General features: G+C 42.5%; 2 protein-coding genes across 4 annotated transcripts in view; both read right to left on the bottom strand.

The window, feature by feature from the left end:
- Positions 1 to 5,579: 5,579 nt before the first annotated feature.
- On the bottom strand, positions 5,580 to 8,410 carry rpl35 (ribosomal protein L35). The gene is made up of 4 exons (XM_080739242.1): positions 8,369 to 8,410; positions 7,362 to 7,498; positions 6,417 to 6,498; positions 5,580 to 5,816 (listed from the first exon to the last, which is right to left on the bottom strand). The coding sequence occupies exons 1-4, from the start codon at positions 8,369 to 8,371 to the stop codon at positions 5,667 to 5,669; spliced, it is 372 nt and encodes a 123-aa protein (XP_080595368.1). The 5' UTR covers positions 8,372 to 8,410; the 3' UTR covers positions 5,580 to 5,666.
- Positions 8,411 to 9,431: 1,021 nt separating this feature from the next.
- Positions 9,432 to 27,458, bottom strand: part of golga1 (golgin A1) — a 35,754-nt gene continuing 17,727 nt past the window's right edge. For 2 of the 3 annotated variants that reach the window (XM_080739235.1, XM_080739237.1), the window contains 15 exons: positions 27,146 to 27,229; positions 26,878 to 27,003; positions 26,376 to 26,471; positions 25,674 to 25,769; positions 24,842 to 24,937; positions 23,927 to 24,079; positions 23,077 to 23,172; positions 17,634 to 17,744; positions 16,911 to 17,013; positions 16,098 to 16,237; positions 14,855 to 14,986; positions 14,176 to 14,235; positions 13,816 to 14,079; positions 12,546 to 12,632; positions 9,432 to 11,479 (listed from right to left, as the gene is read on the bottom strand). In XM_080739235.1, the coding sequence (XP_080595361.1) occupies positions 11,402 to 11,479; positions 12,546 to 12,632; positions 13,816 to 14,079; positions 14,176 to 14,235; positions 14,855 to 14,986; positions 16,098 to 16,237; positions 16,911 to 17,013; positions 17,634 to 17,744; positions 23,077 to 23,172; positions 23,927 to 24,079; positions 24,842 to 24,937; positions 25,674 to 25,769; positions 26,376 to 26,471; positions 26,878 to 27,003; positions 27,146 to 27,229 (1,722 nt within the window). In that variant the 3' untranslated portion in view covers positions 9,432 to 11,401. The remainder of the gene's footprint in view (positions 11,480 to 12,545; positions 12,633 to 13,815; positions 14,080 to 14,175; positions 14,236 to 14,854; positions 14,987 to 16,097; positions 16,238 to 16,910; positions 17,014 to 17,633; positions 17,745 to 23,076; positions 23,173 to 23,926; positions 24,080 to 24,841; positions 24,938 to 25,673; positions 25,770 to 26,375; positions 26,472 to 26,877; positions 27,004 to 27,145; positions 27,230 to 27,458) is intronic. The other variant, XM_080739236.1, reaches the window with a different exon arrangement.

Genomic DNA, 27,458 nt, shown 5'->3' with positions numbered 1-27,458 from the left:
CCCTAAACAGCCTCCTCGGCATATTGGCCAGGCCGGGGAGAAGAGGAGGAAATGCAACCCTCTCCTGCTGGTGCCTGCAGCTGTCCAGAAAAGGAGGCCCCCTACTACATCTGTTAAGAAACATGGGTCCCACATGGACGGCCTGGGAAGGCTCCCCATAATAAAAACCACCACGACCCTGGTGTGGGGACCCCGTGGACCACAGGAGATTAAGACTAAATATGTGCTACAGGGACACTTGAACGCAAGAGCGAGTATTGAGACCCACTCGTGCAGCTTATATTTGATACCTGATTGATTGAAGACTTTATTAGAAGAAGTTTGCATAGGAAAAAGTACAGTTTCATGAGAGTACAGTTCACTGGTACAAGGTCTACTAAAAGGAGATCCTAGAAAAGACTAAGCTTATTTCCATAGGAAACCATTTAAGTATCTCATATAACACTGAATGACGGATAGAACACAGTACTATGCAGTATATATAGTCAGGAAAAAAAGGGGAAAACAACAAAAACATCATACAGTAGGTAAATACAAAGAGGGGTCAGGGGAGGGTAGGGCTGGGCTATGTTTGTTTTTACCAGTTGCGAACGGCTGCTGCCTGTAGGTGGTTTTTCAGGGCGATTTTAGAGGATGTTAGTGATCCACACTCCTTTAAGGCCTTCGGTAAGGCCTTCCACATTTTTGTTTGACCCTTTCTTTGAGGTGACTCTGGGTTGAACGTGATCTGTGGCGCTGCCTCTGGTGTTGTAATTATGGACATCCTTAACCTTTATAAAGTATTTTGCCAGGTACATGGGTATCTTAGTGGTGTAGTGTATCTTGTACACCAGGCCCATTGCAAGTTGCTACCTCGGTAGTGATTGGTGCGTCTTAGGGTGATACGATGATGCCTTACCTCATGGTAGGACAGCTGTGACCTCTAGAGAGGTCAGTCGTGGGGTGTGGCCTAGCGTCTACAGAGAGTGGCCTCTAGCTGAGTGGTCAGTTTGATTCCCACAGCAGCAAATGGATGTCCAACACTGTCCATGTGAGCTTGTAGATCGGATATTTTTGGCTAAAAAGGGAAAAATAGCAGACTAAGTACAGAGTGAAAGGTCAAGCTTATTAAGTATTGATGGTTCAAGTGGTTATATCTGAAAACACAGATTGACATGAATCCAAAATACACTGACGATTGTGCTGTCAAACAATGAAACTATACGGAATCTATGAAAAGGTTGAGGGGGTCCCTGCTTCATCTCTCTCAACTAAAGGGTCGTTGGCCTGAAAACGTCGAAGACCCCTGGGTTAAACGAATGCAGATCCCAACATAAAAGACCGGCGCTTCACTCCCTCCAGTCCAGATCCGAGCAAAGTGCCAGAGGCTACAAGAGGATATTGTGATCTTGTTTCCACTTTTAGAAAAGGCAAATATTTGCGTTGGTCTCTTTGAGTGGAAGAGAGGATATAGGGCACCCTAATGATAAAGCATGTAAACACACATATATCACAGACGTGGCCCCGGGCAATCAACCTGGTATAGTATGTTATCCCTAAGAGGTATACTTCTGACAACAATCACAAACAGATGGCCATTGTGTTCACTTCATCTGTAATTATCCAGAATCCCTTCAGACAATTAGAACAACATTGCTAATGGTGCAAAGAATGCTGATAGGAAGCAGGAGAGTTTGAAAAAATACCAACGCATGCCATGGAAAACAAAGCATGGGCAGGGTGTGATAGTAAAATATGTTATTGTTGTTTAACATGGTATAGATACCATTTTCAGTGTCAATGTCATGATGTTTTGATCTGATAACTAATGCACGAGACGAGAATCTGCCCCACTCCAGGGACAGAAAGATTGACCAGCGAAATGTCAAAGTGTCCAGGACACGGGATAATGAATCAGCCAAAACATTCTACATCCTTGACTTCTGAGTCCACGAGACTCAGTCACAACAACATCCCATCCATGTTATGTTTAATTGTCCAATCAGAATGTGACTAATGTATTCTGTAAACTCCATATATCTGTGAATCATTATGCTTTGTACTCAGAGAGCTACGATGGGTGATTTTGCTCTACTGTACTTGTACAGTACTTTGAACTCTGACTAAACTTCACCAAAAAACGCATATTCTCCGGTGTGGTCTCATTCATTGTGTGGAGTACTTTATTATGGTTGGGGAAAACTGTTCATCAATATGGAATATGATTCAAAATTCCATCAGGGTGCAGCTAAGAATCATTCTCAGTAAATGTGAGAAACACTTATACAGCGGCATACTGTATGACAGGGGTTCTCAACCTTTTCAGGCCGCGACCCCCCAAATATTCATATTTTAACTGGGGAGCCCCCCCCCCCCCATCCTGATGAGCACTAAGAGTTGAGGTATTACATTTTGTATAACACAGTTCTATCGTGAAAATAGCAGATCTACATGCTCATGTAGATCGGCTATTTTCACAATTTTTGCCTCTAATATTTGACAATTTGGCCAATGTTTAATTTGTCATTTTAGAGGTATTAAAAAGTCCTTAAATTGTCACTTTAGAAATGTGCCGATACCCTCTATAGGGTACACTTAAACTTTATGTTGGTTTGTTTACTGTTGAGTGAGAAAACAATGTTGCACGTTAATTGAATCATCTGGGGACCCCCCAAAATAATTTGGGGCCGACCCACAGGTTGAGAACCACTGCTGTATGATATGATGATGCATCAAGTGACAGCTAGAGAATCAAAGGTAAAAAACCTCCTTAACACTTGAGCTGGATTTGAGTAAAGTCATGATAATATAAGAACACATTCTAGTTAGTGTATTAAGTCACCATACCAACTTTGATCAGGCACTTCTCATTTCCTGAAAAGTCAATATTTTGGACATAAATCTCAGTTGGTTTCTGCCCAATAGCAGAGATATATTCTGTTTGTTTTGTACTGTCCATTGTATACTGCAAAAGGTAAACACTATTAGTCATCAATAATGTGCTTTAATGATGAACACAATTACTGTACTTACTCACTTGTAGATAATACACTTTCAATAAATATAAAACCTTTTTTCATGGTTTTCAATGCAGCCTCCTGAGTCCTGACCTAATGTTATGCTCTGCATAATACACTGATAAGGGAGGGGGGGGGCGTCCATAAAATGTTGTATAACAATGACCACCCTGAAATGCTCAGTGCATCATTTGTTCTTAGGTGGACACAACCACGTTTATACTGGACCCTCTATTTAAATGGCCTCAATGTGGCCATTTGTCGATTAATCCAAATGTAGTTCTATGGCACCCCCTTGTGGACAGATATTACAACACCTGCAATTTCTAGATGGGCCTCTTATCATGGTTGGGCCACATGAAAGCTACACTACTACACTTATGACTTAGAGTAGACATACCAATTGTTAAGTTCCACTTGAAGCTGTATGCCTAGAAGTGTATACACTTTTCTCAGTACATCCACGTATAACAAGATTGTAATTTTAGTCTAGTAAATCTAGGGAAAAAATACACTCAGGTTGGACAAAAATGTATTATTTCGTTTTTCAACTGATTCTGACAGGAAATTAGGTCTACTAGCCAGGATAAAACATCTACCATGATCTGCTCACTGCAAATACCCACAGTGGCCAAATCAAGTTGGGCTCCCATCGACTTTCTATACAGGAGAAAATAACCCCCCCCCCCCAAAGAATCTGCTTTAAGTAGGATGTGAGGGGTCTAACTAGGGGTTTGTCATGATGCTGAATCCATTGCAAGCATTTGTTTTGCACAAAAAACATTCCTTGGGCTAAAAATGGCCCCAGAAAAGGATGGTTTAGTGATGAGTCATCACCTTTTGTGGGCGTTTTCTGGGGCCAATGAATGTTTTTTGTGCAAAACAAATGCTTGCAATGGATTCAGCATCATGACAAACTCCTAGTTAAACCCCTCACATCCTACTTAAAGCAGATTCTTTTTCTGGGTATTTTCCTCCTGTATAGAAAGTCGATGGGAGCCCAACTTGATTTGGCCACTGTGGGTATTTGCAGTGAGCAGATCATGGTAGATTTTTTATCCTGACAAGTAGACCTAATTTCCTGACAGAATCAGTTGAAAAACTAAATACAATTTTGTCCAACCTCTGCCTTATATTTACCGGACTATTTGTAGACTTCCTTCCAGGACTCACATGTACCTCTTACCATTTCCCAGTACTTAAATATACTAGTAAAATCTGTCTACAATAAATTTGCCCCCATTGATTCCGGATGGGGACCCAAATGCATTCAGGTCCCCATCCGGAATCAATGGGGGTAAATTTACTATAATGAAAATGTTGTCTTAGGAACGCAACAAATACAAACAAATATTATTGAACTCAAGTTTCCATGGCGTGAGTAATCAATAGAAAAAAGGTCATTTTGGGGGTGAACTATTCCTTTAAGTATTACTGCATAGTTCAATACACATTTCAAAACTACATTTTATTTAATGCATAATAATAATGAAATGGATATTGTACTATTAAATTAATCTGGTAGAAGTACATCCTACGTAATAATTTTAGAAACTCACTCACTCACTCACGCTCTAACGCTCACGCTTATCTACGTTTATCCATTCACTCGCTTCAGCAACTGATCCCAAAGTTCACATGGTATTGGCCATTAGCATTATACCAACGGTGACGGAGCCCGAATTTCATTTCTCCTAAATTAAAGCTGTTTATTAGCGTTTTCTTAGCCCGTTGTCAGGGTTACGGTCCGTTCCTCCAGGCCATGGGATCTGTAGCCCCACACACACACCCCTCTCTGTTAGGAATGTGCTCTCTCTCTCTCTCCCCCCAACGGGTATGAAACTCTCTCTCATCTTCCAACGGGTATGAAAAAACTATGTGGAGCAAGCGCATACATTATGCCTTACATTATGCTCCCACATATTCTCACGCACGCACCAGTTACAGTAACTTTCCCCACAACCCACACTGCACATATTTTGGAGCACATATCTTCGAACGGGTAAGGTCTAGTTTCAAATAAACTTGCAGACAAAATATTTTACCTTTTCAAATATACCAAATGAGACAATTACCACAAACTGACTGATATGGCAAAAATCAAGCATATGTAATTAGGACAAACCATTTCAACCACTACTGTTCAGTAGGTGTGGAACGATTTATCACGATTCACGATTGACAATAAGATAGATGGATGATATTGGTCCATTCATGGCTATACGATTCAATTATTTAAAATCAATATAGTAACTAATTTAGCAAAGAAATTATATCTGTGTAACGTGCAACAGGACAGGTTTTGCTATAGGAATGGAGAAGTAATTAGTCCCCTCTTAATGTTTTCTTAAAATTGCTAAATAAAAGGCACAAGTACTCAGTATCCATACAATTGATTATTTGCATTGCAAAACGATTCAATACCGATTTGCATTGTAAAACGAAACAAAGCCAAGCGGTATGATATTTTGCAGTTTGCATATCGATATAGTACTCTTGCAAATTAAAAACCATTTTCCGATTGTTACACCCCTACTATCCAGACTAGTGAATATTATATTGCTTAATAAAACCCCCCAAGCGTTTTATTTTTTTATGGTTTTATTTTAATTTTTTAAACCAAAAACCTTTAACCATGACTACAGAACAAATACAGAATGTTTAAGCATTTTAAGCTTTCACTGCGAATTTGCGCATAGAGTACAGGAGGTCCTTCTTCTGCTGTTTCCTGGTTTTCAGGCTGGCCTCGTGCTTGGTGAGCTGGCGGCGGATAGCTCTGGTCTTCTTGGGCCTCAGGTCCAGGGGCTTGTACTTCTTGCCCTGAAAGAGGTGGTAATTTATGTCAATGCCAAATATTAAGGAAAGGGTAAGACAAGTATTACATATCAGGGACACCAATTGGATCAAATGAATACTATTAATCTGCATTTAGTTTGTGGATTAATTTCTTCTATGCTTTTAAAATAGCCTAAAAGCACTGTGGGTCAAATGCAGAGAAAAATTACATTCGAGATGTTAACAATGTTCGAATGGATCATCCTTATACTGTATATATATATATATATATATATATACTGCTGATAATGATAATAACATGTTAAATATTAACACAAACCCACAATCATGGACATTCAAGGCAATCTCAAGTCTCAGTCTTTTGGTAAGCAGTTGTTGAAAATGCATCAGTAACACATCAGCTCAACAAATATCATCTTTGACTAAAGACGCCATGACCAATGAAGATGAAAAGGAGTTCATAAAGGGACACCATGATCCATCTGCTACAAGATGTAGAGTGTCCAGAACACAAGACAGGTGACTGTTCTCCTGATACTAGCATGGACCATAGTCAGTGCTGGCCATTTCGCCATGATTCCATATGTGTAAAGGTTCAATGGTCAACCTAACCACCATTCTCACCTTGTAGAACTTCCTGAGGTTCTCTTTCTGTGTCTGGTTGATGACAGTCAGGACCCTGGCAATAGATTTGCGGACAACGCAGCTGTGGAGGGAGAGAAAGGTTTGATTAACATTTATATCAATATTCTTTGTAAAAGCACCACTGGGAGTTATGCCATGGACCCAATTTGTAGATTTCTTTCTTTTTTGTGTGTTTGTGCCCATTGTAAATTGACTGTACAGTATGTGATTCCTCATTTTAAACAAATAATCAATAAAATCCAGCTCAGGTATCTCAGAAATGTTAACTTTGTTCTTGCAATACGATATAAACTGGTTAGTGGTTGTAAATCTTGCATTACAGCTGTAGGTAAAACGAATTCATAAAACCAAACAATATAAATGTTTGGACCACTGTTTGACAATAACCAATCGGAACTTGTTCCAAAGTTTTATCACCTACACAAAAGCTTGAACAAAGTACTCCTTGACAGCAGAGAAACTCATGTGTTGTTAGATTTTAATGCAGATATAACAATAAATAAAAGTTGGGAGGTTCTTGCCATGTGTGTGCTCAGGAAATGTCTGCTTTGCGACATGCCCAGACATACTCTCCTATTTCAGAAACAGTATTTACATAGTTAATTTAAGTCTTGAACATGAAAGGCAGAGAGTGATAACTCAGCAATGATAAATGTTTAGGAACATGAAACAATTTACTGAAATGTGTACAAATTTGTCATTTTCTTGCTGTTCAATGTGCTGGCCTGTGTCATGTCTCAGTCTTTTGGTAAGCAGTTGTTGAAAAAGCATCAGCAAAACATCAGCTCAACAAATATCATCTTTGACCACAGACGCCATGCACCAATCAATGAGGAAAAGTTGTGATGAATTGACAGTCATGTGTGAGGCCATGTTACCAGCCAAAGCACCATCTCCATTGAAGATACATGTTTTGATACTTACATCTTTGAGAGTTTGGAGGCAGCTCCGCCTGTCACTTTGGCCACACGAAGCTGGGACAACTCATTCTTCAGGTCGTCCAGCTGCTTCAGCAGCTCTTCCTTCTTCTTGCCTCTCAGATCTCTCGCCTTGATCTTAGCCTGAAAAAGATCGTAAAATTAGACGTTGAGACATGGCCATTTCTGTTCATATTGCTTCAAAATGCCCGGGATTGTTAAATGTTAGTAAAAAAAAAAAAGCCCCCACTATCAGGGACATTCATGGCAATCCTAAGTCTCAGTCTTTTGGTAAGCAGTTGTTGAAAAAGCATCAGCAAAACATCAGCTCAACAAATATCATCTTCGACTTTAAGATGCCATGATGAACCAGTAGATGCAGGTTCAAAGGGACAATGTTTTATCTGCCACGAGTGGAAAGCATGCTTGTCAAAGTGAACACATCTTTTCATACGGTCCCAAACATGAACCTAAAATTATCAGCGAACCAGTAAAAACGGCCACATACATTGGTTTCTCATTCCTAAAGACACCGATATGACGCTTGCCAAGTAGGCCTAGTAATCGACAAAACACTACCAACAGTGGTGTAAAAGTAACTACTTCTACAGTATTTTTATCCACTGTAGCATTGACACTACGGAATAGAAGCGTTGACGTTAGGCCGCAACGTAGTTCACATCACTCGACACGACATGTTTAACATACACAGGATAGATTGCAAGTGATTTACTTCATATCAGTCCGGTTGTATAAGAATATCAACGAAGACTTGCCCCGTTTTACACAGCCCGACATCAGCTAGCACGTTAGCATAGCTAAGCGGACAGCGATGTTGTTTAGCGACGGGAGAAAATAACAGCTTTGTCAAAATGCACGCGCCGTTGTTACTCGGTACACACACCAATACTCGCCTAAGGTGTTTATGTACGGTAATATAGCCAGTTGTGGTCTCTTGTTTAAGGATAAATAGGATATTTTAAATATTTTTTGGACGAGCAGCGCTCCTCTCACCATGTTGCTTGACGCTGCCCCGTTGGAAAGGCCGGACGTACCGCGTGCTCACAACAAGTAGCTTCCGGAGGCCTTCTTCTTCTTCTTCTTGTAACACTCCCCTTGACAAACAGCGCCACCCTTCGCATGACTTGACTACTACGACCTACACACAGTGCTTCTCAAACCTTTTGGTTGACCCCAGGGAGGGGGTCCCCAAATTATTTTATTTGGGGGGGTCCCCAAATCATGAACTTAATGTGCAACATTGTTTTCTCACTCAACAGTACAAACAAACCAACATAAGGTTTAAGTGTATAGAGGGTTTATGCACATTTCTAAAGTGACAATATTGAAGGACTTTTTAATACCTTTTGGCAAATTAAACATTGGCCAAATTGTCAAATATTTATAGGCAGAAATTTTGAAAATAGCAGACCTACATGCTCACAACACGTCAACACCTCACATTGCGAGACGTTGTGAGCATGTAGATTTGCCATTTTCACAATAGAACCGTGTTATACAAAATGTTATGCCTCAACTCTTAGTGCCCCTAGAGTTGGGGGGTCCCCAGTTAATATATGATTATTTTGGGGGTCACAGCCTGAAAAGGTTGAGACCTACAACAGTGCTTCTCAAACTTTTTCTTGTCAAGTACCCCCATATAAGAGGATATCTCTAGGGCTAAAGCTGTGATTCTCAACCACTTTAATTTCAAGGACCCCCAGTTTGACATGCATTATAGTAGGCTACAGACCCACATTTAATGGCATTTCTATCTGAGACCCCAATCTATATTGAAAAATCAATGTTAATTTAACTCAAGAGTAGACAAATGGACCCGTACACTCTCTTGAGTTACATTACATACCCATAAGGGTCCTTTTGGTTCCTATCATTTAGCTGGGGACCCCCTGCCCTGGAACTCCCTCAAGGACCCCTGGGAGTCACCGGACCCCACTTGGCGAACCAATGTACTACAACACTACTACGATGCTTTTGGAACTACCTGGTTTATTATAAAATATGCAGAGTCTTAAAGTTTACAATCTCAATTTATTATCAATAAATGAAGGGAAACAAACAGGGGCAGTTATTAAATAATATGACATTATGACAATCTGTAGTGATTGTACAGTATTGTTGCTTGGACTAACATGTAGAAGAATCAAATAGTGTTCCAAAAAGTGCATTGCTTCTTTTATTCTCATGGAGACAGTATAATAAAATCAGTGGAGTCCATTCCTCAAAGAACCAGGGCTAGATGCGTGGCGTCGACATCATTGTTAAAATGATAGTTTTTTTGCACTGTAGCATTCAATTATGTGCTTTTCCCCGAATGAAAATTGCATTGATTCAATTAGATACAGCCTCAAAAGTTGTAATAAACCCCTTTAAACCAGAACAATCTAGTTATTTTTCCTGCATAATTTAAACCGGTATGCCAAAGAGCAGACAGAAGAATTCGGCTTCTTTAAAGTTACTGGGATTGATCGCAGAATCTAGAGCATTCTAGAATGGAAAAGGGAATCGGGAATATATTCTAGAATTTGTGGAAATCCTAGAATTGAGTAATTGATTCCTTGACAAAGACGGTTCCGATTGCTTTAAGGGAGTCTAGCAGTAGGCATGCATATTATCTGGGCTTCTCACCGATGGAAGAAAACACCTTTATGTTGTGTCTGAACTCTCACAGAAGTTACAGGAAGCAATGGATAGTGAGACTGCATGACACAGCAACGGCCAGAAACCAAAAACAGACAATACTGCAACTGGTCACATCAAACCATTACATCCACTGATTTATAAAGTTCTTAATGCATATATACAGTTTTTCATATATAAATAGACATATGGAATGTACTCATTTACATCGACACAAGGCAGGTAAAGGTAGGCATGTCCTCCAAATCGACAATTTACAAATTAATTTGCTATACTTTCGTCAAATTGACATTGCATTTATTACCCAGCTTCTTACCTAAATACACCTTTATCTATTTTGTCTCGGTTCTCATGAACCCAAAACATTTGAGAAACCATAACCCTTCACAGGCTGCCATTAAAATGACACACGTATAAGCCCTTCAATTATAGGCCTTCAAATGTATCTATGTTTTTTTAAGATAACAAACCCAAAGGTTTTCATAAAAGTTCCTTCAGAAATCATAGCCTGTACCATTCATTCAGAGAACACTTGAGGGGTTGAAAGAAACATGAATACCATGCTTCCTCTGAGCAGTGAAGATCCCTTTCCCAAACCACAGATACAGTATAGGCAGTCATTGGCATTGACTGAGTACCATGATCAAAAAAAAAGAGGGGAAAAGGGCAATGAAGAACATAAGATAAAAAATGTCCTCACAGTTGCCAAACTCCATGAAAACTGTCAGTGTAGTAGGAAGTCAATGGGGATCCTATATGATGTATTGATTGGTGTTCAACATAATGTATGCTGATAGCGGGGCCAATATGTCCATTGTGTGGGGGCTGATTATTCTTCAAAGTTAGAGATTCTTATGTGAAATTACAATGGACTGAACACTTCATAAAATGTACCTTCCCACCTTCCCACAAGGATTGTTACAAACCTGTGAAGCAATCCAGGGTAAACTAATAAGATCAACATTATTCTAAATCCATTACAGCCATTAAACTGTCTTGATAGGGTCCTTTTTTTTTTAAATAAAAAGGAAATAATTGCTCAAATGGTTTGGAAATTATTGTCTGCATGGTTACCCTTCATGGTAAGTAAAACCTTTTCCGCTCCCACCGTTCCTATGAAAGTAATATCATTACAAAAACAAAACGTATTATAAATAAGTGCCTCTAAAGCCCCTCTCAGTTCCTGATGACCGTCTTTTCTCTCAGAAGAATGAGTTACATAGGAAACCGTGTCTGATTAAAGCTTGGATGGAGTCCTTGCTTGGGCACCGGTAGCCACAGCCATGGTAGAGATGCAGGAAGGACACACTGTACTTGGAATACAGTACATATTTCACCCTGTCCATTGAATCCTCATCACCTAAGCCACCCCCTGCGTGTTCCTCCTCAGCTCCAGTGTGTCGTTCCTGAGATGGAAGGCCGAATGATGCCCTTAGGAGAAGGCTTGGATCCAAACCATGACATCTAATGGAAGCAAAGACAAAAATCATATTTTGATCCAATTACAAGTCTACTGCAAAAGCATATTTATAGCTTATAGGATGGCTACGGGAAAATTATATATAGAAGAAAATCTACCACCTATGGTATTAGTATTGATTTTAAAGACGGGGTGCCATGATTTTTTCCCCCCCCTCTAAAACATGATTATCAACTATTATGATTATACTAGGAGGAAGAGTTTTTCCAAAAAAAGTGTACAGAAAGAGTTACAATTTGTTTTTTATGTGGCCACACCCACCAGTTCATTAAGTATGCCTGGTTGTCATGGTGGGTGGTGACCCAGCTGAAGTTAGCCACACCCATCGTGTTGGGTGAATGGTAATTAGGGGAGGATTGATTCTATGATGTAATTAGCCAGTAGCTATGCCCCTCCCAAAAAGCCTTTGTCCAATGCTAGCTTAGAATAACTTCCTGCTTGCCAAGGTTTGCCTTGGCAACAGCCTTGGCAAGCTGCCGGTTGCTAAGCTAGCATTGGACAAAAGCTTTTAGGGGAGGGGCATAGCTACTGGCTAATTGTATCTGTTTTTGGACCGGCACTTTTGACCCACAAGGTCTCCAAGAAAGAAAAAAAAAAGAAAAAAAAAAGTACAAAGGGAATACATAATTTCTCATAACAACCACACCAGGGGGTCTAATGAAGTACTGTCAACCTCCTAGACACATGAGAAACAGAAAAAGTACAAAACTATGGCACCGCCTCTTTAAGGAATCAAATGGTGCCTAAATGTATCGAAAACCTGTGTTCGGCTCTTACAATAAGAACAAATTATTTCTTCTTGAGTGAAGGACCCCGGCTTTACTTCAGGACACGTTTCTCAGAAGTTTATTATAATTTTTTGGACTTCCTGCTTTACCTCAATATAGACAGTAAGAGACAGGAGAAGGGCGGACAACAGAGAACAGGGGAATGACACAAGGCAAACAGACTGGCCTGAGGGGAGTTCAAACGGGGACATGCAGAAGGAGGCACTTTTATGTCCATGTGGCACTGATTTGGTTTAACAAAAATACTGTTCTGACATCTCACCTTATATTCAATAGTTTGCTTCAGCATGTCCTCTTCTTCACGAGTGAAGTTCAGCAGCACAGACACTGCTCTTACTAGTTGATATGCCTGAGAAAGCAAGAAATATACAGAAAATAATAGACTGAGATGCAAAGCAACAGACATTTTCTTTTAGAGAGCAGCATGTATCAAAATTAATGTACATGCAGGAACAGGGATTAGAGTAGCCAATGAGTTTTACGTTTCTTTTTACCCCTCCCATTATCAGGGACTAAAGCTAAACGGAACATCTTTGGTAGGCCAGGTCATAATCTGTGATTTGTGAAACAGGGTGAAAGGAGCCCCCTCGGTATGATCATTCTAAATATATGTTCTTGCTGTTTTACATACAACCGACCAATTGAAGAAGTTGCAGAATGAGGCATTAACCTTTGCTTTTATGAAATATGCAAAACTATTCGGGTTTTATGGAAGATGCTTGGCGACAGAGCTTTAATCTATGCATTTCAGTCATCATGCCAAACACATGATGACTGAAAAACAGATGTTTTTCAACTGCAATAGTACCCACACTGCGGCTTGTAGATCAGCCTAACTAGGTGCCAGTGAAGCATAGTACGGTTTACAGTGTTGGCCTTCTGCAACTGTCAATGAGCCTGACACTATGCTCAACACCAGTATGTGTTCATTGTCTCCACCAGCCGAAGGCTGAGGGAGAGTATGTTTTCCCCTCCGTCCGTCCGTCCGTCCGTCCGTGCGTCCGTCCGTGCGTGCGTCCTCGCAGTTTGTGAACAGCTAATCTCAGTCACCGTTGGCCCGATCGCTGCCAAACTGAGCACACACACTCCCTGGATGCCAATCTAGAACCTCTGCCCCACATTTTTCAAATCAGCCTCATGGTGGCGCTATAACAGGCCGATTTGTGTGGCCTGGTTGTTACCAGCTAATCTCTGGCGACGTTGGCCCGATCGCTGCCAAACTGAGCACACACACTCCCTGGATGCTAATTCAGAACCTCTGCCCCACATTTTTTAAATCAGCCTCATGGTGGCGCTATAACAGGCCGATTTGTGTGGCCTGGTGGAGACCTGTGCTCGGAAGAGCACTGCTTCTAGTTTGTGATGTTTTCTTCAATGACTGTACCTCAAAGTATCTGTAACCTCACTACTGTGCTGCCTCTGGCACCAGCAAAGTTTTATTCTGATGGCTATCCCATCGTTGATGGTGTAATGCTGCATCTAATGTTCAAACATCTATGGATAATAAACCCCACACATGTTGACCTCTTTACCTCGGCCTCTCTGGATGACATGAACTTGAGGACCACGTGTTTGAGATATTCAAAGTTTATCTCTCTGGAGTCGTTGAGGTCTGAGGTGTTGGTGACTGTGGTGTTGGCTGTGGGAGGGCGTGGGACAGCGGAGGTTGGTGCAGGGGCAGTGGCCGAGGCCGAGGAGGCCGGTGGTGGTGGATCGGGACTGAGTCTCTCCTGCTTATCTCCTCTGCCTTCCGGTGCCTTCTCCTTTCCCTCAGCTTCTGGTTCGGGCTTTAGCTTCTGCAACACACGCATGACAGATATGTTAATGTGATTACAGTATCCAGGAATATTCCTAGAAACAACTTAAAAGCATAATTATGCAGGATGTCTCACCAGCTCCTTCTGAAAGGTTCTCTTTAGCTCGGCTAGCCTCTGCTGCAGCTGCTTTATGGTCTGGCAAACAAGACACGCAAAAAAGGTTAAGTTAAAGCCATACTATGTAACTTTTCCAATAAAACTCATCTTAAAATTGTCCTAACTATTAAATCGCTAAAGTTTTAGAACCCCAACTCCGTTAATTTCAGCCCCTAAAGCCTTCTGTAAATATGTTTTCTATGATCCTGGCCGGGGACCGGATTTCCCGGCAAAATTACGTCATCTGCATCATCCATATACGTTGTATATACGTTGGCCAATCACACACTACCGGCCAATCACAGCGCGTCTTGCCGTCTCTTCAGGAAGTAGCTTCCGTCAGCAACAGTGTTTACACTGGTGAAGGAATCTCCCCCAATCCTGGTCTAAAAATGACGGGAGACAGCTCTACGGATTCGTATCGGCGAGGCCGAGGCGGTCGCGGTGGTCGTGCGGCCCCGTTCTGGTGGTCCGCGGCGACTCCGGGCGAAAAACGGCCGAAAAAAGCAATACCGCTACTGACCAGTAGTTGAGCAACTTCCATAGTATAGCTTTAAGTTATTTTTATTTGCAAGAATAAATAATAATACCGTTATTATGTATTAAGCAAAACAAATAGCTAACAATATTAGAGTTATAATGCACATAGATGTCTGACCTTGTTCTTCTCGCTCAGCTGTTGCTCCAGTTCTCTGTTGACCTTCTGGATGTGGTCCACGTCGTCCACAGTTACACTGCCGTTCTGTTCCTGCTCTGGACGGGTCTCTGCCTCCACCTCCAGGTCTGAGATCTGAAATAATCCACACACACAATTAAGCTGCTGCTTGTATAGTTTATTTTAATGTATTATTATGTATCGATTAATTTAGTGTGTGTGTGTGTGTGTGTGTGTGTGTGTGTGTGTGTGTGTGTGTGTGTGTGTGTGTGTGTGTGTGTGTGCGTGTGTGTCAGGCACGTGCACACATAGACAGCAAAGGGGGCTTGAGCCCCTGCCCTTTTACCAGTCTGTAAAAAGTGCCCTCTCCAGTTTGTCTGTCATGAGTGTGAATGCAGTTTTTCACTATGGTGAAAGAAATGCAAATGCTCTCTTTCCATGCCATACCTGAAGGCAGCATTCAAGAGAATTGCCTTGTCCAAACTCTCCTGAACTTGAATGCGGCATCTTATGTTGAAAGAATTGCCCTCTCTGTGTAGAAATCCTTGCCTTACACCACATCTCCAGTATTGACTGAAGTATCAAGTGGAGGTCTGCTATTTTTGATATTTTCACCAAAGGCCCTTTTAGAAACTTCAGCCCCTGCCTCTCTAACATTCTCTGCACGTCCCTGTGTGTGTGTGTGTGTGTGTGTGTGTGTGTGTGTGTGTGTGTGTGTGTGTGTGTGTGTGTGTGTGTGTGTGTGTGTGTGTGTGTGTGTCTGTCTGTGTGTGTGTGAGTATTCGAATAGTCGAATATTCGACAGGACTGGCCAAACTGTCAAATATTAAGTAAGCAAGAGGCGAACATTGTGAAAATAGCCGATCTACAGCGATCTGCTATTTTCACAATATTTATCTGTGGAACCGAGTCACATTAAATGTAATACCTACAATTCCAAGTGCTTGTCAGGGTGGGGGTCCCCAGTTCAAATATGTTTATTTTGGGGGTCACGGCCTAAAAAAGTTTCAGAACCCCTGGTATAGAGCATTAACAAATTCATCCACCAGGGGCATTGAAACTCATTGAGACTTCCTATCTCGCCAAGCTTTATAAACGATATTATTTTTTAAAGAGAAAACAATAAAACATTTAAATAAGCGAATATTCGACTTCGGTGAACAACGTCGAATAGTGACTTTGATATCCGAATATTTGGTGAATGCCCTAGTGTGTGTGTGTGTGTGTGTGTGTGTGTCCCATGTACCCGTGAATGGCAGGTGTCCAGTTGTTGTGTCTGTGTGAGGACCTCCTCCCTCAGGCTGTCCAGCTGCTTGTCCTTGTCTCGCTCGCCCTCCTCCACCTGGGCCTGCAGTCTCTCGTTGTCCTCTGTGACAGCCTGCAGCTCTGCACAACACAAGGCAACACCATGGAGAAAAAACAAACAAACAAACAGAACAACAACACTATGAACATGACAAATCCACCCTTTGAATTTACAAAGAAAAAGCTGAAACCCAGGGCTTATTTAACCTCTTCTGGGGGTCCCTGGCTGGCACAAGACATTTTCAGGTTGGGTGTCCGTGGCCAAATACATATAATTTTGGGGGTCCTTAGCCCGAAACAGTTTGAGAACTACTGATGTCTGGTAGGACATGGATAGGTTGACCTGACAGTGTCAATACAATAATTTGAAGCAGAGTACAGACATCTGTACTGTGCTGACATCGTTGCAATTAGCTCTGTGTAACAGGAGAGGGAGACAATGTACATAAACATGAGGATGGCAGCTTTAGTTATGAATGAGGACTTTTAGAATCCTGTTTCTGTGGGTTCAAATAGCTTAGATTTGTAAAGATTAGCTTGAAAACAGACATCATTTGTCATTTCATCTAATAAACTGCTTATAAAATTAACATATGAGGCACTGGAATATGAGACAGAGATTTAAATTAATATGTTGTTGTGCCGTATGTTGTGCATTTATATATTGGCTATTTAAACTGTTGATTTTTTAATATGGCTTACTGTAAGTGGTTAAGGTGTGTCTTCTTGCATGTGACTGTGTGTTGCTTCATACCATTGTGTAATGTAAGACACTCTTCCTCTTTAAGTTTCAGCTGCTCTGTGACATTGGCCAGTTCCTTTTCTATGTTTTGAAGAGACATCGTCAGCTCGCCGACCTATGAAAATGCCATTAAATTACATTTGATTAAAATGGTTCAAACTCTATCATCGTGGTTGCAGAGCACAGATTCATGAAAGGCTTTGTTGAACGATCAATTGAACGACTGTTTTTATTCCCTCCGTACAGAAACTTACCTCTCATTTATGAAAAAAAGCAGATCTACACTTTGTGCTATTTCTGCCAAATGTATGCCTTATTATGACATGCCCAGAATAGAGATGGGACGATACGCGATATTATCGTTTATAGTGATAAAAAACACTCACGATAATCGCATTGTGGAGATTCAAATTTATTGTGATATCGTCCTCCGTCATGCACTGGGATCAATTCAGCTTTTATTTGCCGAGCTGGATATCCGGTACCACTTAAACCCTAAAAGGTACTTCTAATATGTACTCGATATATTTTTTGGCAAATGTTCCGCCCCAGGATAATGGATTTTGTTTATCGTGATAATATCGTAAATCGCGATTTATTTTGTCGCAATAATCGTGATATGACATGTTCATATCGTCCCATCCCTAAGCCCAGAATAGGGGATCCTTTGAGCAAGGCATTTAACTTAGCAGTACCAACACGCAACAGGGTTGTATTGGGGGAAAATAGCCAAACCTCCTTTGTATGCCTAATGACCTGGAGTTGGAGTTCCTCCTTCTGTCGTCTGGTGTCCTCCAGTGCTTTAGCTATCTCCACGCTCACAGTCTGCCGGCTGCTCAGCTCCGCCTGAGGACACACACATGGACAATATGGGGATTGGGGACTCTAGATAGGGATAACACCCAAGAGCTGAAAGCCAAGTGTTAGAGCCGCTCCCGTCCTATACGGAGAGCGGCTGAGGAGTTGAGCCCGTAGTTAGACCTGGCTGACGCGCTGATGTTGTTTTTGGTCCAATACCGAACACTGTGTTTCAGTGCTCTAATGATGAGATGCAGGCAGTTCTTAACTTTTTAGCCGCCGTTGACAGTCCTCACCGTCATTGAAAGGGTTAATACCATGGCGCCGTTGACGGTGAGGACTGTGAATCTTACTGTATATACAGTAAAGATATGATTACTTACTGTACGTCGCTCCGGTCCCGCCCGCATCGGTAATGTCGGCGATTTGTTTACAACGCACGTTGGGCGTGCACGCGAAGTGAAGCTCCTCAATGTTAAGTCAATGGAGAGGCCCATAAAGAAACTTCATTTAAACAAAATAGCCATTTTGAGACATTTTGCAGCAGATCTAAATGTAAACAAGGCACAAGGCAGGGCGCAGCCATCTTTCCTCTTCTTGTCCCACACTGTCATGTGACTAGATGACGTAATCGTTGCCGTCAAGTGATAATCCAAAAAAAACAAAAACAACCCCCTTCCAGCCCTTCAAAATAATAGCGGCGGCCTATGGAGGAAACTGCGTGGCGCCGAGGCACCAAGCAACCTTCAGATTAAGAGGCACTAGATGTGTTAATGCAAAAGCTTATATTTATTACTTCACCGTGCATACAGCCACATTCCAGGTTCCATAGATAGATCACAGATGAATAAATCAAATAAACAATTCGCGCTGCCTCATTTAAACCAGCATAAATGCGGTCAAAAACCGTTGCCCTTCCGGGTCAATCCTCCTACCTGTGCCCATGAACTTGACCTTTTTATAACCAATATCGCCCCCTCATGGTCACATAAATTCCAAGGTACATTTTGCCCATTTTGGCTCTTACACACCGGCCCCTAATTGTTAAGGCAGGCTGACGAAACAATTCAAAAAACAAAACAAAATAAAATAAAGAGCCAAAGCGTGTCATGGATTCAAACTTATTTACATTTCTTAAACCAAACAATCATTAACGGGTTTTCAATGCTAGTGCTTTTAGTTCACGATTTCATGGAACGTTCCAGACCTTGCATGTCTGAAAGGACCCTACTACCATGTTAGCATGTTGACATAAATTGACGGCCTTTAGTGTGGCCTCATCTCCGACCTCCTGGTCATTTGAGTCCACAGAGACATGCAGAGTTTTGGTCCAGTCCTTGTCTGGCTTCCAAGGAACTGCAGGACCTTCAAGCCACCTTAGGAAGTCAGAGGCCCTTATTCCAGCTGTTGACTCCTGCCAGGGAATAATTGCAGCCTTCGGTGGTGTTATTCTGGCTTGAATGATGTTGAGGTACCTTCCTGTATTGAATGCAGACAACTGCTCCAACTTCAGTTCCGCATTCAGCAGTGAGTCCACATAGACAGCAAGGACTTTAGCTGTTAACTTCTGTTGCAAGCCTTTGTTGCCGTCATTGGTCTTTTGCCCAGCCACTGCAACCTTGTTGGGCAGACAGAACTTCTTCTCCAAGGGCAAGTTCAACCAGGGCCTCCCCTCCTGAAGCACGGCCGAACTTTCCACCTTCTCACGAAACCTTAGGTCTTCTCCTGATATTTTATTCTCCTGCACAGCCATTTTGAAGCCGTGATTGTATTGATTGCAGACCATTTCTTGCAAGCCGCACTCAGATATTCCTTTGACCATAACAGTGGAACACTCTGCCTCCACAACCCCACTGTTTCCACTCAGTGGAGCCTCACCACATTTGCCACTCAGGGGACCTTCACTGCTGCTGCCACTCAGCAACCCTTGTTCCCCGCTGTTGCCACTCAGCAGACCCTGACCACTGCTGCCACTCAGCAGGCTTTCTCCACTGCTGCCACTCAGCAGTTCTTCAACACTGTTGCCACTCAGCGTACCTTCTCCACTGCTGCCACTCAGCAGTTCTTCAACACTGTTGCCACTCAGCGTACCTTCTCCACTGCTGCCACTCAGCAGTTCTTCAACACTGTTGCCACTCAGCGTACCTTCTCCACTGCTGCCACTCAGCAGTTCTTCAACACTGTTGCCACTCAGCATACCTTCTCCACTGCTGCCACTCAGCAGTTCTTCAACGCTGTTGCCACTCAGCGTACGTTCTCCACTGCTGCCATTCAGGGGACCTTCTCCGCTGTTTCCACCCAGTGGACCTTGACCACTGTTGCCACTCAGCAGACCCTGACCACTGTTGCCATTCAGTGGACCTTCTCTGCCCCATCCCAGCACGGTTTCAATAGCATATGGGCCATTCCCGACACTGCTGATGACCTCCCTAGGTGCTAATACCTTGGTTTCATTCAACAGGTTGCCATTTGCTTCCATGTGTGGGATGTGTACATTGGACAAATGTGGACAGCCTGACAGTTCTTCAGGTCTCACCATGTTCTCAACAGGAAGCACATGAAAATCACTACTGTCCTTCAAATCAGCTAACCCCAAACCTATTAAGGAATTAGCTGGAACAACTGTCTCTTGCCCCTTGTGGCTCAACATGCAGTCTCGTACAATGTCACTTCCTTTCTCAGTTTTCACAGTTGCAGACAGTATGGACAACACACACCGGTCCGCACCGGCCCCTGTATGTCCACCTGTTTGTGAAGTAGGTTGGTTGTTGGATAGTTCCTTGAACTGTTCTGGTGGTTGCCTTTCCTCATTTACTTTGACAATTGCTGGGTGACTGTGTAAATGCTGTTTTGTTTCCATTTTGTTTTCCTGTTGTTCCTTGTGGGTGTGGTTAGATTGATGATTGATGGCTGGTTTATTTGGTGGTATTGACAGTTGGTAATTTGGCAGTGTTGGTTTATTTTGTTGCATTGATTTTCCAGGATGATACACATTGACGGTTTCCCCTTTCCTTGTTTTCTTTTCCACAGATGAACCTTTAAATTTAGAGGAGTTCAACACATTGAGCCTTGCAGTGTTAGCAGCCAACTCCGCTTCCACATCAAGCTGCTCCCTTTTCCTCCTCAACCTTAGTTCCTGTTCCTCCAAATCATGTTTTTCCTTTAACATTGCTGCACGGACAACCAGTGCAGCCATTTCTGCCTCTGCTATTATTCTCGCAGAGCCCGTACTTGATCTGACACTTTTAACACTGAACTTGCAATGTTGGAAACACTCTGAGCCGGCACACCACCATCGATTAAACGAACACCACCTTTGGTTGTTGCAACATCAATTATTATTTCATTGCTTTCATTTGAACCACACTGAATTCCACCATACATTTCATTTGCACTTGTACCATCATCATAACCTTTGTGTTGTGAAACCCACAGTTTTGCATTCGAAATAGATTCATAGTTTGACATTTCTTCCTTAAACCATGATCCTTGTTTTTCATTTTCCTCCAATGGCATAAAACCAAACCATTTTGTTTCATCACACACCTGAACCCTATCTGTAAGAGCATTTTGTACCTTTGAACTTTCATCATTTACCATGAAACCTTGGACTGCATTTCTGCACGTTTGAAACCTTTCACATTGTACATCAAGCGCTTTCTCACGTTTGTAAACCCAGTCAGTGACATCACCGCTTGCAGCGGAGCGCACACCAGTCTCCATAGCAACGACCGACGCCGCTCGGCGCTTCTCCATAATAAATAGTCAGTGAATCAAAACGAGAACAGTTCACGCAGCGCAAAAGTCAGTGGAAAGTCAAACACGAAACGATAAAAGTCAATTGTCACTCCTCTTCAGCAACCATGGATTTACGCTAAAACCCCCAAGTTAATGTGCACACAATTTAAATGGCCATTATACCTGTAGCGCTACTTTTTCATACCTCGTTGCAGCCGTTGGGCTCCTCTCCTTGCGACAATCAAACGAAGCGGTCCAATACCGCTCCACACCACCGCCTGGCTCCCGATCCGCACCGCACCGCAGCGAAGCTCCTCTTCCTCACGGCCCACGTACCGAGGATGTCCGGTCGCCGCCGTGCGGTGATCAAGCGAAGCGGTCCAATACCGCTCCACAGCCTGGCTCCCGATCCGCACCGCAGCGAAGCTCCTGTTCCTCACGGCCCCCCGTGGATGGCCGGTCGCCGCCGTGCGGTGATCAAGCGAAGCGGTACAATACCGCTCCACACCACAGCCCGATCCGCACCGCGGCAAAGCTCCTCTTCCCCACGGACCACCGTGGATGGCCGCCGGCCGCCGTGCGCTTCCCCGACGCGGCCGTGGATTCCTCTTCAATCGCCGTACAGCAACAGCAGCTCCCCCCGCCCGTCCTCGCGCCACCGCCTCCGCCACGTCCCAATAACGCAGCGAAGCTCAGCAGCATGCGAACTTTACGAAGGTCCAACTGGTGCGTAGGTTTTTGACTATGTTAGAGCCGCTCCCGTCCTATACGGAGAGCGGCTGAGGAGTTGAGCCCGTAGTTAGACCTGGCTGACGCGCTGATGTTGTTTTTGGTCCAATACCGAACACTTGCTGTGTTTCAGTGCTCTAATGATGAGATGCAGGCAGTTCTTAATGCAAAAGCTTATATTTATTACTTCACCGTGCATACAGCCACATTCCAGGTTCCATAGATAGATCACAGATGAATAAATCAAATAAACAATTCGCGCTGCCTCATTTAAACCAGCATAAATGCGGTCAAAAACCGTTGCCCTTCCGGGTCAATCCTCCTACCTGTGCCCATGAACTTGACCTTTTTATAACCAATATCGCCCCCTCATGGTCACATAAATTCCAAGGTACATTTTGCCCATTTTGGCTCTTACACCAAGGATGGATCACAGTTCCAGCACGTTTCTGTTTAAACAGTCAGTGCATTTTCTGGACCTTACGATTTTGTCTCATGTTTGGCAGGGAAATATAACACTCTCTAGCTGAACATAATTCTTCTACAACAAATATCAACGTGTGAACTGACAGCAGCTCGACCACTGCTATACAAACTGCATTGGATGTGAACTCCTGAATTCCTCTCCCCTATTTATATGTATGACAAAAGGCCTCATCTCATAATGAGGACAACCAACCCTTTCATGGATGTTCAAGCAAAATCCAATAAGTATTATGAGAATTTTCGGAGGGAGCAGAATGTTATTTCCTGCATCTTCTAATAACTACTTGTCTTGAAACCTAACATTCATATTATTCTGGAGCGAACATTAGCCAAAAAAAGATTGCAGATGAACAAGCTCACAGCGCGTCACTACCCGCCACATTGTGAGCTTGTGGATCCGCTATTTTGGGGCGACAGTGTCTCATACCTTAGCCTCCTCAACCTCCTCTGTTCTTCGTCTCAGAGCCTCGTCTGCCTCCTCTCTCTCTTGGAGCAGGGATGACCTCTCCTGCTCCAGCTCGCTCTAAAGACACACACCAAGACACATGCAAATGTGTTAAAAGGACAAAGGACTTTGTTTTTTTACAACAAGGGTTCATATTTTAGATAGTCATTAGAGAAAAGAAAAGATGAGTGTTAAAATGTTTTCATTTACTGCCTTCTATTATTTTAATGATTTTGATTTGCATGCATGCCCCCAGGTTGGAGGCATGCATGCAAGTGGCTAAATATGTATTTTTAGACACAATGAGCCCATTCCCAAGATGCACCGCAATCTTTCTTGGGCAGATGTGACTTATGGGGGCTGGTGTAAATAGTAACAAAGATATTGCCCCCTTATTGTGTCTAAAAATACATATTTAGCCACTTGTAAGCATGCCCCCACCCACTGAAATCTCAGATTACATACTGTATCAATAATTCCTTCCGTCCCATTTATCAGGAGCACATTTTAGTTTAAATCACCCGAAGTCTAAAGACAGAACATCTGAAACAGCTTTAAACTGCAGTAGTGCATGTCAATGTGAAAACAGTTGAATCATGCCAGTACATACGTACACACGGTCAAAAATGCCAAGACTGTCATATCCTGAGGGGTGCGGTTGTGTTTTAGTCCTTTAAAATATCATTAGGTGAAAATATACAGTAGCTTCATTTGAGCCCTGAGGCTGAGGCCCTGAGGTCATAATCAGCTATGGTGCAATGGACTGCACTGGACAGATAATGTGTTACACATTATAAAAACATCAGAACTGAAGAAGAGAACCAGAACTCACAATCCTGGCATTGAGAGTTGTCTGTTGTGCATCTCTTTCCTTCTGTAGCGCTGCAACCTCCTCTTGTAGGCGGCATGCAGTCTCCTGGCCCTGCTGCTGCGCTAAAGACACCTCGTTCTCTAGACTGGTCTTCTCTACGTCCCACTCTGCTTGCTGGAGGAACACAAACACACTCATCAGTTACTCAGCCCTCTCCCAACATGCTGGTGGATCGCTTTCTTACCATTTGTTCTGACAAGTATTTTGAATTCAATTTGAAGAAAAAACGAAAACAAATCTCACATAACATTTCAGATTTATCATTCATTATGTAATTCTAGTACTAGGGATACTGAGATTAATCGATACGGATCGTAATCGCGATACAAACGTGCGCGATACGAGTGAATCGGTTCATTCAGTGTGTATCGGTACAATTGACAGCTGGTATCATGATGTATCGTATCGTGATGTATCGTTCGCTGCATGTTTGAATCGGTTTTTCATGTAGTAGGCCTATTTCATTCTATCCTGTGTTTCCGAGGGGTCTTGAACAGTTTACAGCAGCTGTGACTTCCAGTAAATGTTTACATTTCTTTTACTCTTGTTATATGTTCATTTGATTCCACTTCTACTACTCTCTGATTTAAGATGGTCCTTAAAATGTAAAAGTTAGAGAATCACTGGATTATTGTATAGCAATAAATCACATTAAAATCAGGAAAAGGGGTGTATTGCATCGTATTGGGAACAGGGGTGAATCATATCGCATCGTATCAGGGTCAGGGATGAATCGTAATGCATCGTATCGGCAAGATTTCAATGTATCGCAAATATATCGTATCGCTGGCAGTGTATCGAGAGGCGTATCGATCGAATCGTCTCAGTGATGGAGATCAGCACCCGTCCTATACTATAAATGGAATGCCTACTCACCAGTTTATGCATATGCTCCTGTTGTTCTGTGACCTGCTGCTCTGCACTCCCGAGTCCCTTATTAGCCTCTTGCACTTGTTGTTCCAGACCAGCTATCTGTGAAAGACAACGATGAAATGTGCATGAAATGAAGTGTGTGACACTGACACAATATTGTCCAAATACATACTACCAGGGTTCATTAACAAATTCAGTGGTTTCCTAACTAAATGGTGGACCGAGGCACACTGTGAGACAAGTCCAGGCATGACTTGGGATTTTGTGACAACCCCACATCATTATCGCAATATACTCTTTACAACTAAACAAGAAGTTATGAATGATCTTTTATTGCGCGGGCCATTTGCGGCCTGCGGGGGGCTACTGTCTGGCCCACACCAACCCCAGTAATAATGGTGGTATAAGAGCAGCAACAACACTAGTATATCGTCGATGTCGGGTGGAAATCTCGTATCTCCAAATTTGTACGCTCTTTCCCAAATCATACAAGGCTGTTGCACAAAAGTAGTGAAAACAGCAGATCTACAAGCACACAACGCCTCACGGTGCGAGGCGTTGTGTGCTTGTAGATCGTCTGTTTTCACTAGTATAAATCATTTTTAAAATGATAAATGCAAAACGAACGGTTTTGGACATACAAGATTTTCACCCGACAACGACGATATCTGAACTGTCGCTGGAGTAGCGGGAACGCCGCCGTCGCCCCCTGCAATGCTGTTGCCCTCAGCTTGGTACCCTAGACATAATTCGGCCCGTGGGGAAAACTAATTGGGGAACCCGGTTGTACTGTATCAGCACTGTGCATTTTCCAGTACATGTTGCTCTTACTTACTTGTGCGTCTGTTCTCTCCCTGTAGGCTTTGGACGACTCATCTTTGTGTCGTAGAAGTGTTTGTAGCTCAGTGACGCTACAGTTGGTTCTGAACATCTGTGGTGCAGGAAGAAGTGTAAGACTGGGCACTGATTACACTCTTTGCTGAATGGACATTGATTTATTATACAGGGGGAACACATTTACTATGGTGTCATTTTTGTTTAACCCATTTAGGCCTAGAATTATTTAATGCTTTAACTATTGAAAAATAGCAGATATACAAGCTCACAGCGCAGCACTGAGTGCCGTGCTGTGAGCTTGTAGATCTGCTATTTTTGAAAAAACGTAATTTCTTTTGCAAGCATTTGAATATATATTTTTAAAAGCGAACATTAACTCAAATATTTGCTTCTGGGTGGTCCCTGGAACAACATATTTTGAGATGGGGTCCACGGCCAAATGCATGTAATTTTAGGGGTCCTTGACATGAAAATGTTTGAGAATCACTGCTTTAGAAGCATTTAGAAGAAATGTATAGAATCGGGTCAACAATATTCAAAGACTTGCACAAATGTTCACGATTTTTCAAAAATAGCAAGCCGCACTGTGAGCTTGTAGATCTGCTATTTTTGAATAGTTAAAGCATAAAATAATGCTTAAAGTGGTTCAAATCTAAAGTGACACAGATTTGCGTTCAGGCCTAAAGTTGCTGTGGCTAACCTGTGTCTCTAGAGAGCTGATGTTGTCTGCATGGTTTGTCCGTGCCTGCAGGAGTTCCATCCTGGCCTCGTCTAGTCGCTGCTCCAACGCGGACTTCTGTAAAAGCCAGGAACAAAACCAAGACACACAACAGAAGCACATTATATTAAGTATTAGCTTTACGAGGAATTCCACATAAAGCTTGAATCATCACCTCAATGGGCAGTGTTAAAGTAAAAGTAAGAAATACAAAAATAAAATGTTTATACAGGACCTTCCGGTGCATGCCAAATGACAGGCAGAGGAGACAAAGCAAGCATCAGGCCAACAAGATGTGTTCTTTATAATTTATTTCTATGTGTCATTATTTCGACTAAGGGTTAGGTTTAGGCATAGTTTTACTGAGGTTAGGGTAAGGGTTTGGGATAGGTTTAGGCATAGTGGTTAATAACATTCACCAGGTTAACATTCACCCGCGTCGAACAAATGTTATGTCGAAATATCGACACGCTCCCTTCTTTACCTCCTTCAGAAGCTCCTGCAGGTGTTCATCCTCGCTCAGGTTACCCTCCAGTCGCCTCTCCAGCGAGGTCACCTTCTCCTGAAGGTCGACCAACACACGCTCCTTGTCCTCGTCTGTCACAGCGGCCTGGGCAATGGAACGACAGCAGAGAAAAAATCCAGGGATTATAAGGCAGCGGTTAGCTACACGACATCAGATCCTGTGTATTGTTAAATTCCTGTCAGACTGGAGCAGGAGAATAAGAGAAGGTACTGTACGCACTACTGACCTTTTGCTGTTGTAACTTCAGGGCATCGTGTTCAGTCTGTAAGGCCAGGAGGGCCCTCTCCAGCGACGTCACCACACTCTGTGACTGAAAACACACATACGTAAATGTATGGTTTATTTCAGTAGTACGTTTGTCATCAAGAAATAGCTGCACAGAATATAACTAAAAGGATAATCACTGTTATTTTGGTTGTGATTAAAGGACAACTTTGGTTTTTTACAACAAGGGTTCATATTTTAGATTGTAATTAGAGAAAAGAAAAAGTGAGTGTTAAAATGTTTTCATTTGCTTCGTTCTATTGTTTTATCGCGTT

This window comes from Nannobrachium achirus (assembly GCF_963921795.1).
Source record: "Nannobrachium achirus genome assembly, chromosome: 12".
NCBI lineage: Eukaryota > Metazoa > Chordata > Actinopteri > Myctophiformes > Myctophidae > Nannobrachium > Nannobrachium achirus.
This window is presented reverse-complemented; position numbering and strand designations above follow the sequence as displayed.

Excerpts from the sequence above, each read along its gene's own strand:
- rpl35 (XM_080739242.1), bottom strand. Across the intron at positions 6,499-7,361 it reads GCCTCCAAACTCTCAAAGAT|CTGCGTTGTCCGCAAATCTA; the intron begins GTAAGTATCAAA and ends CTCCCTCCACAG. Across the intron at positions 5,817-6,416 it reads ACCTCAGGAAGTTCTACAAG|GGCAAGAAGTACAAGCCCCT; the intron begins GTGAGAATGGTG and ends CACCTCTTTCAG.